The following is a 16,887-nucleotide window of genomic DNA, read 5'->3' on the forward strand; positions in this document are numbered from 1 at the left end:
GCGATTGGTCACATTTTCCTCTCCTACCAATCAGAGAGAAGACGGTACTTTGGAAAACGAAGCGAGGCCGGCGAAGTCGCTGCAAGCTGTCATTGTTTGCGGAGTGCTGGGGAATGACGTCAGCTTGTATGCTTTGGCACCTCTTGCTCATTTGGTAGGGAAACACTGGCGCTCGATTATTTAGCAGTGGCTGCTGTCATTGTCCTACGGAGCAAAGTCCTTTTGCACTGCGGTACGATGCTACAGTCATCACAAACTCAGACTCGGGCATCCTAAGAAGGATGGTAAGGCTGGTAACGACCAAAATACAAAAATACAAAACCGAACGTTTAAGAAAAAAAAAAAAGACAGGCATTAGCATTTCATGCCGCTTTCGTTAGCTTCTTCTTCTGGTTCCTGTTTTGATTTCATCTCCGTGCAAACGCATATTCCTCCCTGCTTTGACATTTAGTGTTTGCAACCAGATAAAAGAACCGCGAAATGTGCGGAGCCTAGCTTGAAACAAAAGGATATATGGATAAAATAAAGCCTGAATATACAATTACAGATTGGAAGAAGAAGATAATTTTTTTTTGTACCCGAAAGTGAGGGGGGGGGGAGCTGGAGGCTCTTTCTCATACAAAATGACGGCAGTCGAACATAAAGAAGGATGGGTTGGTCATTGCTTTCTTCCAGGATTTTTTTTTTTAAATTCCAGGTTTAGACTAGAGCCTTGGGCTTTTTGATTTTCATTTCAAATAATATCCAAGTCTGATCCTGCTTAGCTTTTATGACTTATTTTCTATTTCATTTTTGGGGTGAAAATGCACTGAAAATGTACAATGGTAGCCGTTAAGTGATTATCCAATCAAGAAAAAAATATACATAATTATTAAAAGTCAGCTAAAACTGACAAGGAAAAAAGCTGCATATAATAATAAAAATTCAAGCCTTTAACATATTATTCAATGTGGATCCTATAGAAATAAATATAGACTTCATTGCTCCATTTTAACAATGTAAAAACATTTCCCAAAAAAATCAATAAAGACATATCATGAATCCACTAATTTGCTAAAGTCAGCCAGATGACTACAATGACTTAGCTTCACAGATTAAATTAAGGAAAGGCAACTAGTAGCCAGAAGCTCCACTGGACCTTTAGTATCTTCTCCAGCTCTTGCCACACCTGCATTTCCACCCTACCATTCTGGTGTGCCCCATAAACCGAACAAGGTTTGTGAACTGCTTCCAACCAGAGGAACAACTTTGTTTCTTTTCTTGAACGAACGAGACTGAGACAGCCATGGAACTGAGTGCCTGGCAGACATTCTCTCCCCAAAATGGAGTCCTATAAAGCAGCCATCTGGCACATTGAAAAAAAGAGAACAGCCCTCTTATCAAGGAACCAGATTGCTTTCTTCTTCCTGCAGGTCAGGTGGAGATATGGTAGAACAGATACCGCTCCCCTGCAAGAAGAGCTGATGCATGTTAAAAGAGGATTAGGTGGTGGAAATGACGTAAATATCCTATATAAGTATCAGAAGTGCTGCCTACGACAATTAGATTACTAAAGTAAATTTTTAGAAAAGTAATTTAAAATTTAGGGACGCGGTGGCTCAGTGGGTTAGGACGCTGAGCTTGTCGATCAGAAGGTCGGCAGTTTGGCGGGTCAAATACCGAGTGCCGCGTAACAGAGTGAGCGCCTGTTACTCGTCCCAGCTTCTGCCCACCTAGCAGTTCGAAAGCACGTAAAAATGCAAGTAGAAAAATAGGGACCACTACGGTGGGAAGGTAACAGCATTCCGTGCACCTTTGGCATCTAGTCATGCCGGCCACATGACCACGGAGACGTCCTCGGACAAACGCTGGCTCTTCAGCTATGAAACGGAGATGAGCACCGGCCCCTAGAGTCAGAAACGAGTAGCACGCTTTTGCGGGGGAACCTTTACCTTTACTAATTTAAAATTTAAAATTCTCCCTATACTAGTCTAATGCCTTACTGTAGCATTTTGCATAATAGACACTAGATGGCGAAATTGGAATCTATAAAACCCAATTTACATTTGGAAAACTAATCCTCATTGTTTTGTAAGAAGAGCACTTCTAGATCACAGCAAGTTTTTTTTTTCCACAAAACAATTTTAGACCGCAATGTTCCTTGCTGAATCTTCACAGTTAAATATTGGTATTTCTGTGTTACAATAAAGGAACTAGTTATTTGCACTCACTGTCTAGAGGATAGGGGAACAATGAATTATTATTAGGAAGGTTATATTGCCACTTTTCGTATTTGCTTCCTTCTTTTGGAATTAATGTCATATTGGTATACAGGAACCATTTATTAAGAATGACAGTTTGTAAGTAGTTCCTCTCCTTCTGAACATACATTGGATGAAACATTTTGATTTTGGTCTTAAAGGTTAAAAAACAGGCATAACTGGGACATAACACCTGTTTCAAACCAACATTTTGTAATTCTGGAATTCCACCATCTCTCTCCTCCCTCAGATACTTAAAGGTATATATGTACCACCCATATGTACATTCATAATCCGAATATTTGTGGGAGGAAATAAGAAGGAAGTGGGAGGTGTGACGTATCTCACAAAATGATCTTCCCCAAAATTATGCCAAATAAAATATCCATACCTTCAAAGATTTGGATTTTTCTTCTTGTTCTTCCCCCCCCCCGCCCCCCAGTTAACTTCATTAAGATAAAGGGGTATGGAAATTTTAATTTAATTTAATTTATTAATATTTCTATACCGCCCTTCTCCCGAAGGACTCAGGGCGGTGTACAGGGCAAGAATAAAATACAAAATTACAAAAGTTAAAAGTAATTAAATACATGCCCGTTAAAAGAACAATTAATACATAATAAATAACCCCAATAAAATAATAATAACCCCCCCCCAATCCCCCCTCAGGCCAGGCCGGCTTGTTCGAACAAGTATGTTTTTAGGTCGCGGCGGAAGGAGCTGAGATCGGGCGCCGTCCGGAGCTCAACTGGTAGCTGGTTCCATAATTCTGGGGCGCCCACAGAGAAAGATCTCCCCCTGGGGGCCACCAATCTACATTCTCTGACCGGTGGCACCCTGAGGAGGCCCTCTCTGTGCGAACGCACAGGGCAGAGGGAAGTTGATGCCGGCAGCAGGTGTTCCCTAAGGTACTCCGGACCCCTGCCATGTAGGGCTTTAAACACCATTACTAGTACCTTGAATCTCACCCGGAAGACATGTAAAATATGGATTACTATCACAAGCTACACTATCATCTATGGCAATGCTAGATAGAGCCTAGGATACTGGCTAAGTTCACCAAAACAGTTTTGGCTACTTAGTGCCCCTCTCTATTTTGCAAAACAGCTAGAGTGGTTACTTTAATTTAATTTAATTTAATTTAATAATTTGATTTCTATACCGCCCTTCTCCCGAAGGACTCAGGGCGGTGAACAGGGCAATACACAATAAAAATCGAATAAAAAAATTAAAAAACCATTAAACATCCTGCCCATAAAATCAATACATATTAAAGTTAAAACTAGTTTTAAAAACCCAACCCCATCCCATCAGACCAGGCCAGCTTGTTCGAAAAAGAATGTTTTGAGGTCGCGCCGGAAGGAGCGAAGGTCGGGGGCCATTCTTTATGGTTCACAGAGCTGTGAAAACCCAGGAATTGTTAAGTCAATGAACTATGATTGAGTTAACCATGATTTAGCAAGTTGGGCAAACCTAGTCTACTAAAAGATCTAATAAAAGGACTATTGGCTACTAAAAAGACAAGTAGCAACCCACACCAAAGAAGGAGACAAATTACCTATATAACATCTTCCAACAAAATGGATACCCACACAATTTTATTAAAAAGTGCCTGACTACTTAACCCACCACAGCCTAAGCAACACACACAAGCAATAAAAGGATAACACTGCCATACATTAAAAAAATCCTCAAAAACCAACCAGCAAACTATTACAATTAACCCTCAAAAAATTCTTATGTAAACCAAAAGACCTAGTAGCCCACAAGGGGAAAAAAGAGTTTTCTAAAATATACAATGTAGGGATTGCAACACCCAGTATGTTGGACAGGCAGAAGACTAGCAGAGAACATCCATGAACATTAACTACAGTAGCAGGCAGAAGACATGATGAAAACCCCTTAATGTCATAACATATGGACAGATCAACCATAGTTTCAACTGGGAAACTGAATATCCTAGACCAAGCCAAATCCAAAAATGTTAGGGAATTCCTGGAAAGTTGGCATTTAGACAACTCAGTCATCAGCAGAAACATAGAAATAAATCATATTTATATACCGTTCAAAAGAGACATTTAAAAAGCTAAGAAGGAAACAAAAAGATTACATACATCCTTTCTAGCAGCCAACACCCCAATAAGCAGGGATTAACACTTAACAAACAATCAAACAGAAAATAATACTGTACCCTAATCAAGAAGCTATCAAAGAGAAAACCCGACCCCCACCAACACTGCAAGGCAAGCTACTGCATATAAACGGGGAACAAACCTCACACCGCTAGCACTGATCATGTTATCTAGTTTGGTAAAGAAACGTCTACAACCAACTCAGCACCAAGTTTAATCCCAAACTAGTTATACTGCCTTTTATTGGAAATAAAAAGTTTGTTTAAAAATATCTCAGGTCTAAGAAAAACGAACAATAGGTCTTTGAAACTCTTATCTTCAATTGGCTATTGTAATGGTATGTGGGAATGACTTTGGGAGACAGAGACAGGAAGAGAAAGAACCACAAACTTGACACCATCAAACAAGTGGCAGCTTAGTCCATACAAGGAATGGGTACAAGGGAAATATCTCACAAGGGACCCTCCCTAGTTTGTTGCACTGTAAAGGTGAGTGGGGGGGAGAGATGCACTTTCAGACTTAAAAGATTCTGTTAGTGTAACTTTACAGTAAAGTTAATGCTAGTACATCTGGGTATGTTTCTTCTCTGGACAAGGTTGACAATTATTAATGTACATGTAAATGAATACTTTTGATAGGTACCGTAAGCCACACCATCATTACGAAAGCCATAAGTGAAGTGCTTTATAATAATAATAATAATATAAAGTTGGAAGGGACCTTGGAGGTCATCTAGTCCAACCCCCTGCTCAGGCAGGAAACCTTATACCATTTCAGACAAATGGCTGTCCAGTCTCTTCTTAAAAACTTCCAGTGTTGGAGCATTCACCGCTTCTGGAGGAAGGTTGTTCCACTGGTTAATTGTTCTAACTGTCAGGAAGTTTCTCCTTAGTTCTAGGTTGCTTCTCTCCTTGACTAGTTTCCATCCGTTGCTTCTTGTCCTGCTTTCAGGTGCTTTGGAGAATAGCTTGACTCCCTCTTCTTTGTGGTAGCCCCTGAGATATTGGAACACTGCTATCATGTCACCCCTCACCCTTCTCTTCATTAAACTACACATACCCAATTCCAGCAACCGTTCCCTATATGTTTTAGCCTCCAGCCCCCTAATCATCTTGGTTGCTCTTCTCTGTACCCTTTCTAGAGTCTTGACATCTTTTTTACATCGTGGTTCCATAGTCTGGAATCCTTGTTGCTTATGTGGGGCCTCAATCCAGATAGGAAGCTTTTTAAATAGTTCCTCTCATTTGGGAGAGGCAGTGGTCACAGTGGGTGGGCAGAGGAGACCCAGCCTGCAGATATGTTGCTCTCTCGCAGTTCTAACCGCTCACCACACAGGCCGTGTGTTTTCTCTGTGTTTAACCAAGCCAACCTGTCTTCAACTCATTTTCTGGGTTCACACAATACGTTAGGCTAAAATATGGCTGACTGGGTTAGCCCTCACTGTATTGTGTGCACCCAGGGACAGAATTTCCACGCAGAGAGCTGCTGTAAATTTTCCTAGTTTTATTTCCTGCAGATCCTAGTCATTCTGATTTTACACCATCCTTCTCACACAGGAATTGCTTTAGCCATCCAGGGTTTTCCGACAAGATATAAAATTTCTCCTCTCTTCATTTCCTCTTTTAGACTCCCAAAATATATGCATAGGACATACTCATTGTTATTTCCAATCCGACTGGAATGTTGAAAAAAATATATATGATGTAAAGGAGGTTGGAATTGTTCATCAGCACATAGCTCTCCACGAACTGAACAGAATGGAGCCAAATTTGGTGTGGAGGAAGAAAATGGGCCCAATTAGGCTGCATGACTTAGAACACCACTCTAAGGCCCCACCCTCTGCTCATCTAGTCGCATGACCCACAGCAGAGCACACGTACCTTGCCTCTTCTTTCCTAGTGCATAAAAGCACAAAACTGTATGGCCTGTGCTGGTTAATGGAGTGGAAAGAATTCCAGAAGCCAATTTGTGCCTTCTTTCTTTACACCTTGTTTAGGTAAGAAGAAGTAACAACAACCAAGAAAACACATGACAGCATCAACAAACTGCAGCCACTGATTCGTCATAGTTTTCACAAACCTAAGACTAAGGAGAATGAGGACTTGAACCTATGTAGATCTGGGCTGCAAAAATTCAGTCTGTAGCAAAGAGGGACAGAAAAAAGTCTTACTCTCTGATGCCATCATGTGGCCATCCAGATATTTGCTGTCCAGATCTGGTAACCTTAGCTTAAGTCTCAGTAATTCTCACTTTGAAAAAGACACGCGGAAAGTTAGAACTACTACAAGTCTGCCTTATTGGCTTTGCATTCTTCCATTTGGAAGGGACTTTCCATATACAGTCAGTGACCCATGATTAAATACTAGAAAAAATGGGTCATATTTCCCAACCCCCAAGATAGCAAAATCTAGTAAATAAATATATCCCTCCTACAGATTCATAGTTACTGTTTGACAAATAAAAATTAAAAGGTATAGTAGAAGGGGATTTCTTGCAAAATTCAATAGATTGCTAATATTCTAAAATTAAAAAGGAATAAGATTTCTATTTGAAAGATTACGTTCTATTTATTTATTTAACAAAATTTAAAAGTCACCCAGTTCCATTACAATTCTGAGAGATATTTAATATACAACATTTTAAAGTAATTCAGTACTTTCTGTCATAGCTTTTGGTGAGTGAGAGGAAAATGTTCAAGACATATTTGTAACTTTTGTCTCTATGGAACCTGATTTTCTGATTATTCTGTATCCATATAATAAAGCGTGCAGAGGAGATTTCTGCAACTGTGTTCTCTCTTACTATGTTGGTCTACAGCTCCCATCACATGCAGTTAACATAGGTAGTTTATTATGACACCGGTAGCTATGGTCCAAACCATCTAGAACACCCCAGCACGGAGAAAATGGGATTATGGGATTATATTATGTTAAAACAAGATTTATAATAATAATAATGTTGGAAGGTACCTTGGAGGTCATCTAGTCCAATCCCCTTCTCAGGCAGGAAACCCTATACCATTTTAGACAAATGGCTGTCCAGTATCTTCTTAAAAACTTCCAGTATTGGAGCATTCACCGCTTCTGGGGGCAGGTTATTCCACTGGTTAATTGTTCTCACTGTCAGGAAGTTTCTCCTTAGTTCTAGGTTGCTTCTCTCCTTGATTAGTTTCCATCCGTTGCTTCTTGTTTTGCCTTCAGACACTTTGGATAATAGCTTGGCTCCCTCTTCTTTGTGGCAGCCCCTGAGATATTGGAACACTGCTACCATGTCACCCCTCGCCCTTCTCTTCATTAAACTAGACATACCCAATTCCAGCAACCGTTCCTGTTGTTTAAATATAGTTTAGAATAGAATAGAATACAGCTGGAAGGGACCTTGGAGGTCTTCTAGTCCAACCCTCCGCTTAAGAAGGAGAGCCTATACCATCTCAGACTAGTGACTGTCTAGCCTCTTCTTGAAAATCTCCAGTGATGGAGCACCCACAATTTCTGGAGGCAAGCTCCTCACTTTCAGGTGGTTTCTCCTTAATGGTTCATCAAACCATAATTCACTGTGCTTATGCAACCCAGCAAAATGAGCAAATGACATTCTGGATCAATGTTTTATATGCCAAAGATTCCAACTAGATCTATGAAATTCACCCGATTATCTTAGGATAGTTTTCTCTGTCTCTCTCAGCCCAATTTTTCTCATAGGACTATTGTAAAGAAGGAAAGCTACATGGGTTTTCGGAGGAAGAAGAAAATAAAATGCCATGAATGATATTTTATTAAATATTAAGTTTCAGAGTCTAATGGATCTTACACCGAAACACACAATTCTTCTACGGGTCCAACTTTACAGGATGGGTAGTGATTACTCTTGCATCTCGATGTGATTGTGATTCCTCTTTCCAATCTTGCTAAAGACTGGTAATGCCACTGCATCTCTGCCTTAGGCATAATTGGAGCATACAGTCACTCAGGTAGTTGCAATGCAATAAATGAATTTTATATAATACATTTTATTGTTTTCAAAAAGAAGGAAAAAGAATTTATATGAATATTCATAAACCATAGACTTGTTCAACCTTCTTCTGGCCGTTGTATAACAGGCATGAGTTGTTAAAAGCACACCCCTTCTTCTTTTAACTTTCTTTTAGAAACATGCCACGTCTTGATTCCTACTTGTGTAGACTGGAAGCCTCTAAGATTAGGGTGAGATAGCTTTACGAGAGGGCAGCTAGTCTGCAGAGCTAGAGAAGCTTCAAGATCTCTATATCAACCAAAATTCTGGATGGGTTATTTTAATGGCAACATTCAAAACATAGGCCTGAACTTATATTTTAAAAAATAGAAACCAAAATTTTTAATAATAGTTTTTTAACTGAACTTCTCTGCCTGAACAAACCACCCCTCACCCCCCACTGAGCTCTATCAAGAGGGTGAAACCAAGACCAAGTGAGGCCCATTCAAAAAGCAGCTAAAGTCCTATAAATGAACGCTTTCTTGCTTAACTGCATTGACCTCCCAAAAACAAGAAGAGAACGACCACATGTGAACTTCTTCTAACCGAACCTTTTTATAGTAATAGTCTACTATAAAAAGGTTCGGTTTGAAGATATTCATACGTGGTTGTTCTCCTCTTGTCTTTGGGAGGTCAATGCAGTTAAGCAAGAAAGCGTTCATTTACAGGACTTTAGCTGCTTTTCAAACATGCAGTCTGTATGTCCCCTCACACTATGAGATGAGCGGCATATAAATTTGATAAATAAAATGATATCCAAAGTCTGCCGTTTTGACTATTACAATGCACATTACACAGGATTACTCTTACAATCTACAAGTTGCAACTGGTGCAAAATGGGGGCAGCTGGACTGCTAAATTGTAGGAAGTACATAGATCATATAACCCCTCTGCTGAAAGCCCTGTGCTGGTACAATTTCAGGTATTAATATTAATTTTTAAAACCCAAGTGATTTAGAGCCATGCTATCCGAAAAAGCCTCCTGTTTAGTGGCCTATAAAGATTTGCAGGAGAGGCTCTTGTAATTAATTAATTAATTAATTAATTAATTAATTAGATGTACACCATATCCTGACTTTCCATTAGGGCCTCAAGGCAGCATACCTAGTATTACCCCCTCTTGTCTCCACTAGCAATGGCACCCCTGTAAAATAGGTTAAGCTGAGAGAGAGTGACTAGCCCAAAGTCACCCAAGGTGAGGAAGGATTAGAACCTGGGTCTCATTGCTCTTAATCCAACACCTTAACCACTACAGCATACTAGCTGTGGGAAAAGTTGTTGAATGTATTCTCTTGGCAATTATCATTAGCTCCCATTTGGTCTACCTTTAGAAGAACAAACAAACCAAAAACCCATCACTTTTACCAGGATTGTTCATTAAAGTAGGTACTAAATTTTGTGTATGCTTCTTACCTTTCCATTTTGCATTCCTATTTTAGTCACTACTAGCTGCCTTGAATACTTTACTTAAGCAGGATATAAATCTAGTATACAGTATATGCATCCTTGTAAACTAATCTATTGTCATTCTTGTAGGCTAATCCATTGTCTGAAGACTTAAAAATTTGCTATGATGGGCCTGGAGGGATACTACATGTCATCCTTCTTCCTGGCCTTTTTAAAAAAAATTGTCAGGAGTTTTCTGTTGCGAATATCATAAGCTAACCTCATTACACCCTCTCTTCCTTTAACAACTGACCATCGCGGTATTTCTTGAGCTACTTTTTTTTTTTGCTCTGTTACATTTTTAGCTAAAGCTAATTCAATTTCACTTCAGATTCTAAAACCACATTGCTTCACACTTCTTTCTCAAGGCCATCACCCAACCGAGCAAAGTTAGCACAATGTGGTCTTGTAATGGGAACTTGAGAATGAGGGAAATCAAAATGAAAACTCAATGTGGCTGCTTAAAATAAAGCATTTAAATCCTCTGTTGTGAGAAACCAAGTGTTATCCACGAGGATTAGAACCAAGAAATGGAATTAAAATGGGGAAAAAACAAGCTTAGAAATTCCATATACAGTGAGTCCTCAGTTTTCTTGATTTCAAGTGAACAGACTTTGCATGGTTCAGTAAACCAAATTCTAGCGATATTCCTGCGATGATGTTACTATGCAAATAATGTAAATTATACAAAATACATCATTTACATTGCCACAATGTTTTTTTCCCTGGACTTGGTTATTTCATCCATCTGCTGAATTAGTCCATGGAAATATGTTTTCAGAGAACATAATTTATGTTGTTACTGCAGCAATAGAACAATAACCAGATCCTATGCCTTTTTACCGTAAGAGAGACTATACACAGGAGAAGAATATAATAAAATGATGTCAGCGTTATACAATGGTGCCCCTCTATTGTGAAGATAAACTTTCTACATTATTTACAAGAAACACACATAGGTTAGAACTAGTGATGCAAACATAACATGTAAAAAATGTGCCATGAGACACAAATTATGGTATGGATGTACACTATTGTTGCAGCTGAGAGCAGTTCTAACAGGTTAAGCAGTTTCCTGGACAAGCTCATTTATTTATTTGATTGATTGAGCTCCTGCTTTTCTACTCATTCAACATCTCAAGGTGCTAGCAAAACTTGAAATACCAAATAGAAGGAAACAGGTGATATATATGTAATTTTGAGAGCATGTTGTAGAAATGCACGTAAAATGACTGCTAAGGAGGATTTCGGCCACACAGCATTTTTATTTTCTAAGAATGCTAGTAGAGTCAAGAGGCATGGCTGGAAATACAGGGTAGACTTCAGGCTGATGCTTTTCTTTGAAGCACGCTGGTTTCCCATTAACTTTTAATTTAAAAATAAATAAATTAGGCAGGGCAAGGTATTTATGTGCACACTAAGGAACTTGTTGGGGGGCACAATCTCCCCCAAATGCTACATGGGAAACTGACAATTAAGGAAACTACTACAACAGCAGATATCCGTGCTGGAAATCTTAAGATAGTCCAAAGAACAGTGTTGGTTGAGCTGTGCTTCTCAGGTTCTTCTCAACGTTCACACCCTGTTCACAGTGTGCAGGAAAAGTTACCATCCCTTTCCCTGAGAGCAGGCAGAGAGCCAGGCAGGTCTCCTGGGCCCATCCCACTAGCCACAATCTGGAGGCGTGGTGCAAGGATGTCAACTTCCTCTTAGCATTTCAGAACCTTCAGCTCCAACGTTGCCCTCGATCCCTCTTCTTGAGCAGAGAGGGATGAGTCGTTGTAAAGAATACCTAAAGGGCTTTCTAGCCCAGGTGGAAGCTAAGGCTGGGCAGGAGAAAGGGCAGCTGGCTGAGGAATTCCAGGTGAGTAAGAACTATTTCTCTGAAAATGAAGACCGGGGCCTCGGGGAAGCTCTAAGTAACTTCACTCTACCCTGTGCTGTCCCTTGTCAGTACCTATTTCCCCCTTTTTTCTACAGTCAAAGATTTGTCTTTGCTAGGAGCAAAGCAGCAGCAAAGCTCTTTGTTGGGTTTTGTCTCTCTTTCTCCCAGTTTTGGGGTACTTTGATTAGATACCCAGCAAATAGAAATTCAACAGCTGTTCCTGGCTCTGTGCTTCTATTCCAAGAAAGCTGCACCTGTTGAATTTTTGTCTGATACACAAGATGTACGTATGCCTTTTTCCCCCCATACATAGGAAGGAAAACGGGATGGCGGTGGTACGCCACTGACCTGGTTAATGCTTCTGTGGAATTGGCCTGCTGAAAAATGTCATTTCGCTCACGTATTAGTGCAGCTTTTATCGTATTGAAGGGCTGATGTGCTCTCGTATGAATCCTAGCCTGATATCTTGCGAAGACTGCCGGGTCTTTTTGCCAAAGCTAGGGGAAAAGCGAAGATAATCAATCCCTCTACAACTGGTGAATAATTATTCTTGAGGTCAAGCGGCCGGGCAATAAATGCTAAGAGAGAAGACCAGTCTATTGTAGCTGTTGGAGAGAAGCAATACGTGTGTTTCACTGTTTAGCAACTGGGCTGTGTTCGCCTGTATCTCTTTTAAACACTGCGAAGTAACCAGGTCAGGAAAGAGTACTCTATCAAGGAGAGCAGTTGCTAAGAGGGGTTGTTGTTGTTTTTTGTGGCATTAGTAGAAAGCAATATCTCATTTGCCCCCAAACCAACAATCAGATATGGCAGGAATTTCTCTTAAATTACAATGTATTCAGTGAGGAAGGGGTGGACATACTCTAGAGCAGTGTTTCTTAAAACATTTTGCTGCGGGAACTCTTCCCACTTTTAAAAATTATGGGTTACGTTTATCGATATTTACTGTATTAAAAATTAAAGTCAGTGCATTCACAGAACATTTACTGAATTATGGAAAAATAACAGTATTAAGCCCATTAGATACTAACATCAATAAATGTCAGTAAACACGTTTCCTGAAAAATCCTATACTCTTTTAAATAAAAAAATAATCAGAAGAGCGGCATTGTTTTAAATATTTGCAAATGTCTTCAATATATGGCAAATAATTTTTAATTTTATGGACCCCTGAAAGGGTCTTGGGGGACCCCCAGTAGTTCTTGGACCACACTTTAAGAAATACTACTCTAGAATGAAATTTATATGAGCACATAGTAAACTGTGAACCAGGATATTTATAGTTAATTTATTTATTTATTCATTCATTTATTTCAGTTCAGTCATTTCTGCCATCAATTCTGTAGAACGCAAGGCAGCTTTCTGTTCCACCCCGTCTTTTGCAAGATAATACTGAATTATAATGTATTGCTTTGACTCCTGCTTTGTCAAAAGACTTTACAGATGCAAATGGTGGTACTATCTTGAAGCCCATTTGACTCTTAAACCTTCTGCAAATAATCTTACAGTCTTACTAATAGAAGTTGCCAGCCAGTTTGCAGAATAACAAATTGATGAAGTGTTTGATTCAAAGTTCTGTCATTTTAAAGCCAGAGGACTGATTTAACTCCATATTGCAGGCTTAGGCACTAAGAAGGGGATGCTAGAAACCAGAAATTTTACATTTGTTCTCAGCCACTGATGCACTCGCTTTGGACTCAGGATTGAAACCTCTTCCACGCTACATGTTGTACGTAACCACTTACTTTAAAATGTAGTAACATACCCCGGCTGCACTGTTGAGCAGGACTTTGCATTTTTGCTTCAAATTCCCATCCAAAGAGCACCTAATAATTCCCAATTCCAAAAAATGAGAATTGAATGATTCAGAGGGAGGGGCTATGGAATCATATTTGTGTGGGGTCCCTGGTGGTCTCTCAGCTTGATTCTTTTCTTACAGACATTTCATTATCAAGCTAGGTAACATCATCAGTGCTAATCTAACTGATGCTACCTAATTTGGTAATGAAACGTCTGCAAGAAAACAACCAAGCTCAGTGAGCATCAAGGACCCCACATTTCAACCCTGAGCTAAAAATATTCTCTTTCATTAGACTCCTATTTGTGGAATCTCTTCAGGTTTCCTGGAGAAAAGTTCAAAAGGGATGCACTGGATTGTATCTCCTTTCTCTGCGATCCCCCCCAAATAGAATGCATTCTTTAGGATTGTGAGGGACAAGTTGTTAGAAATCAATAGCTGTGCAAAATGAAGAGATTATATTCTATAAATCTGAATACAGATTTTTCTTTGAGACTGTAAATTTCTGGCACACAAAGCCAACAGGACTTTTCCATGCTCAGCTAGACAAATGAAATTATGAATCTTTCTAAGCCCTCCAGTGTCCCAATTGGCTACTGCACATCATGTGCCAAGATATGCTGAAATTGGTCACTTTATGGGTTAACTGACTGGAAAGGCTCATTACATTGCCTGGCTCCCTTAGAGAGATGGGAAAATACAGCCAGCTACATTTCACCATAAAGGGCCACATGCAGGAACCCTCTATATTTTATGAGTCATATTTTGGTCCTTGCAATGCCAGCTACATTTAAAGAAATAGAGATAGTTTTCCATTCTGTGTAAGAAGTCCCTACTGAGCCATCTTGCAAATTCAAAATACCCTTTAAAAATTGGGTATTTAATACCCATTCTGATTGCCAGCCCTATGACAAGTTGCTAATATTATATTTCTACATGCCTCAAAGATTTATCTTGAAGTGAAATAAAAAAGTGCTATTATAAAGGGTTCGCAAAGAAAGGCCTAACTCAGGGGTGTCAAACTGCTGGCCAGTGGGCTGATCGCATCATGCAGAAGCCTCGCCCACCCCAGCTCTGGCAATGCAAAAAAAGTCACGCTACTTCGCAGCACATCATGTAACGCGGCGAGTTTGACACCCGTGCCCTAACTGATAACATGGATACAATTCATTTAAATTAAGATTTAAGATGTCATTCAACCTGTTTGGTCAGCAGCCACACAGCATGTACCGGATTTAAAAAATTAGTACATTTGCAAACATAGTCCTGAATTAAATCATTTGGGAAAGGGTTGCTGTGCATAATGTAATCACATCCTGCTAGGAAGCAGATGGAGGAGAGGTGCTTCAGATTCAATGGACTTATTTTGCATCTGTAATGTATGTAACATTTAGGAATGCTCAGCTCCTCCTTACTTCGTCATATGAACACACTGGCTACCATAGTAAAGCATTTTGGTAGTCACTATTGAAAGAAGAATTAATAATAAAAATGACTACTTCCATTTAATGTCTAATTTTAGGATTGTAGAACTGGAGCAGGTGCAGAAAAAAGCAACTAAAATTATGAAAGGGCTAGAGTAGCATTTCAAAAAGGACAGATTGCAACATTAGCTTGGAAAAGGTAAGTAAAGAGAAATGTACAACATACAAAGTGATACAAACAGCATGAAGTTATACATGAAGGGGGAAAAGTAATATTCCTTTCCCGCTCCCTCATATTCCCTGGTCCATCTCCACTTAATAATAATGAATAATGGAAGATTTGGGGCATACTTCTTTCTTTGCTGGCTCAGAATTCTGGGAGTTGTAGTCAAATGCATCTACAAGGTGCCATGCCGGGGTAGGATAGATTGTGCCAACCTGGTTAACATACTAGAAATGTTGACCTCAAGGCTAATAGGCCTAATCAAATGGCCTGCTGATTTAAACAGAAGAAGGAAATGAAAATATATCCCTACTGGCTTTTGATGCAATTACACACACATACGCACATAAACTAGATCGTGAAACAGAAATTGCCTCGGTGGCGCAGTGGGCTAATGCCTCCTTAAGTAACACCAGCTGCCTGCAATTAGTGCAGGTTCACGTCCCACCAGGCTCAAGGTTGACTCAGCCTTCCATCCTTCCGAGGTAGGTAAAATGAGGACCCAGATTGTTGGGGGCAATTAAGCTGACTTTGTAATAATGCCGCTTGGGGGGGTGTGTGAAAGCCCTAATAAGCAGGCATATACATAGAATGAAGGCTACTGCTAAGCTTGTAAGCCGCCCTGAGTCTTCGGAGAAGGGCGGGATATAAATGGAATTAAAATAAAAATAAAATAAATAAATACGTCTGTGTGTGCATTTCTATTTCACTTTTAGCTCAGAGACGGAGGAAGGAAAGACCGTATGTATTGAAATTCTATTTTTATTTATTGATTAGATTTTTTTTATCCTACTTTAATTATTACTTTGTAAGTAACTCAAGGCTGCAAACATACTTAATGTTTCTCCTCCTCTTATTTTCTCCACAACTGCCGCTCTGTGAGATGAGTTTTCTGAGAGAGAGTGACTGGCCCAAAGTCATCTAGCTGGCTTTTGTGCCTAAGGCAAGATTAGAACTCACAGTCTTCTGATTTCTTAGCTGGCACCTTAACCACTACATCGTACTGGCATAATAGGACACAAAAGTCTTTGAACTAATGTCCCAGAGAGAGTATAAAGAACATTTGGGTTATATGTTATTACATGTTTGAGTTATATGTTTGGATTATCTGTAAACTGAGAACACAGCAATATACAGCTTTAAGAAATAAACAAATAAAGACATGCTTTGATATATAGATCCTTTTTAAGTCCAGGTTCCTGAATATAGTCAGTTAGGCTTCCTATTCCACTGACAGACTGAAAGTGACAACCTGGCAGCCCAGTTTCCCTGCTAGCTACTGAGATCTATGCAAGCTGCAGCATGTTTCAGCCTGCAATATCTGGCCACATGAGGCTACTCACAGTGACTGTACTCTAAGACATCCACTCCTGCTCATTGTTATATAACCCAATTCTCTTCCTGAAGGCTTCCCAAAGAGCCCTTGGAATACATATGAGCCTTTTCAAACACTGGTTATATGGTCCTGTGAATGGCCAGTAAAAACCCAGAGAATGAGCGAACTGGAGCCAATTTCTATAAGGGTCTATCAAGGGTTTAAATCCAGCTTTCATTAACTTTCAGGTTGAGAATGTAAGGGTATTAGTCCAAGATGTCTGGAAGGCATAAAGGTTAGAAAAATTAGTTGAAATGATATCTGCAATATCCCCTTTTGTTTCTTTATTCATTGTAAAGCTTGCCCATTTCCATAAAACCCTGGGGGCTTAGATCACTAAAGAGTAATAAAACAAT

At 39.6% G+C, this 16,887-nt stretch overlaps 1 protein-coding gene across 2 annotated transcripts in view; it reads left to right on the forward strand.

Annotated features, from left to right (window-relative positions):
• Positions 1 to 11,320: 11,320 nt before the first annotated feature.
• Positions 11,321 to 16,887, forward strand: part of PTPN18 (protein tyrosine phosphatase non-receptor type 18) — a 49,070-nt gene continuing 43,503 nt past the window's right edge. The window contains exon 1 of one of the 2 annotated variants that reach the window (XM_083352784.1): positions 11,321 to 11,690. In XM_083352784.1, coding sequence (XP_083208910.1) covers positions 11,598 to 11,690 — 93 coding nt within the window. In that variant the 5' untranslated portion in view covers positions 11,321 to 11,597. The remainder of the gene's footprint in view (positions 11,691 to 16,887) is intronic. The other variant, XM_083352783.1, reaches the window with a different exon arrangement.

This window comes from Vipera ursinii (genome assembly GCF_947247035.1).
Source record: "Vipera ursinii genome assembly, chromosome: 2".
NCBI classification, from domain to species: Eukaryota; Metazoa; Chordata; class Lepidosauria; order Squamata; family Viperidae; genus Vipera; species Vipera ursinii.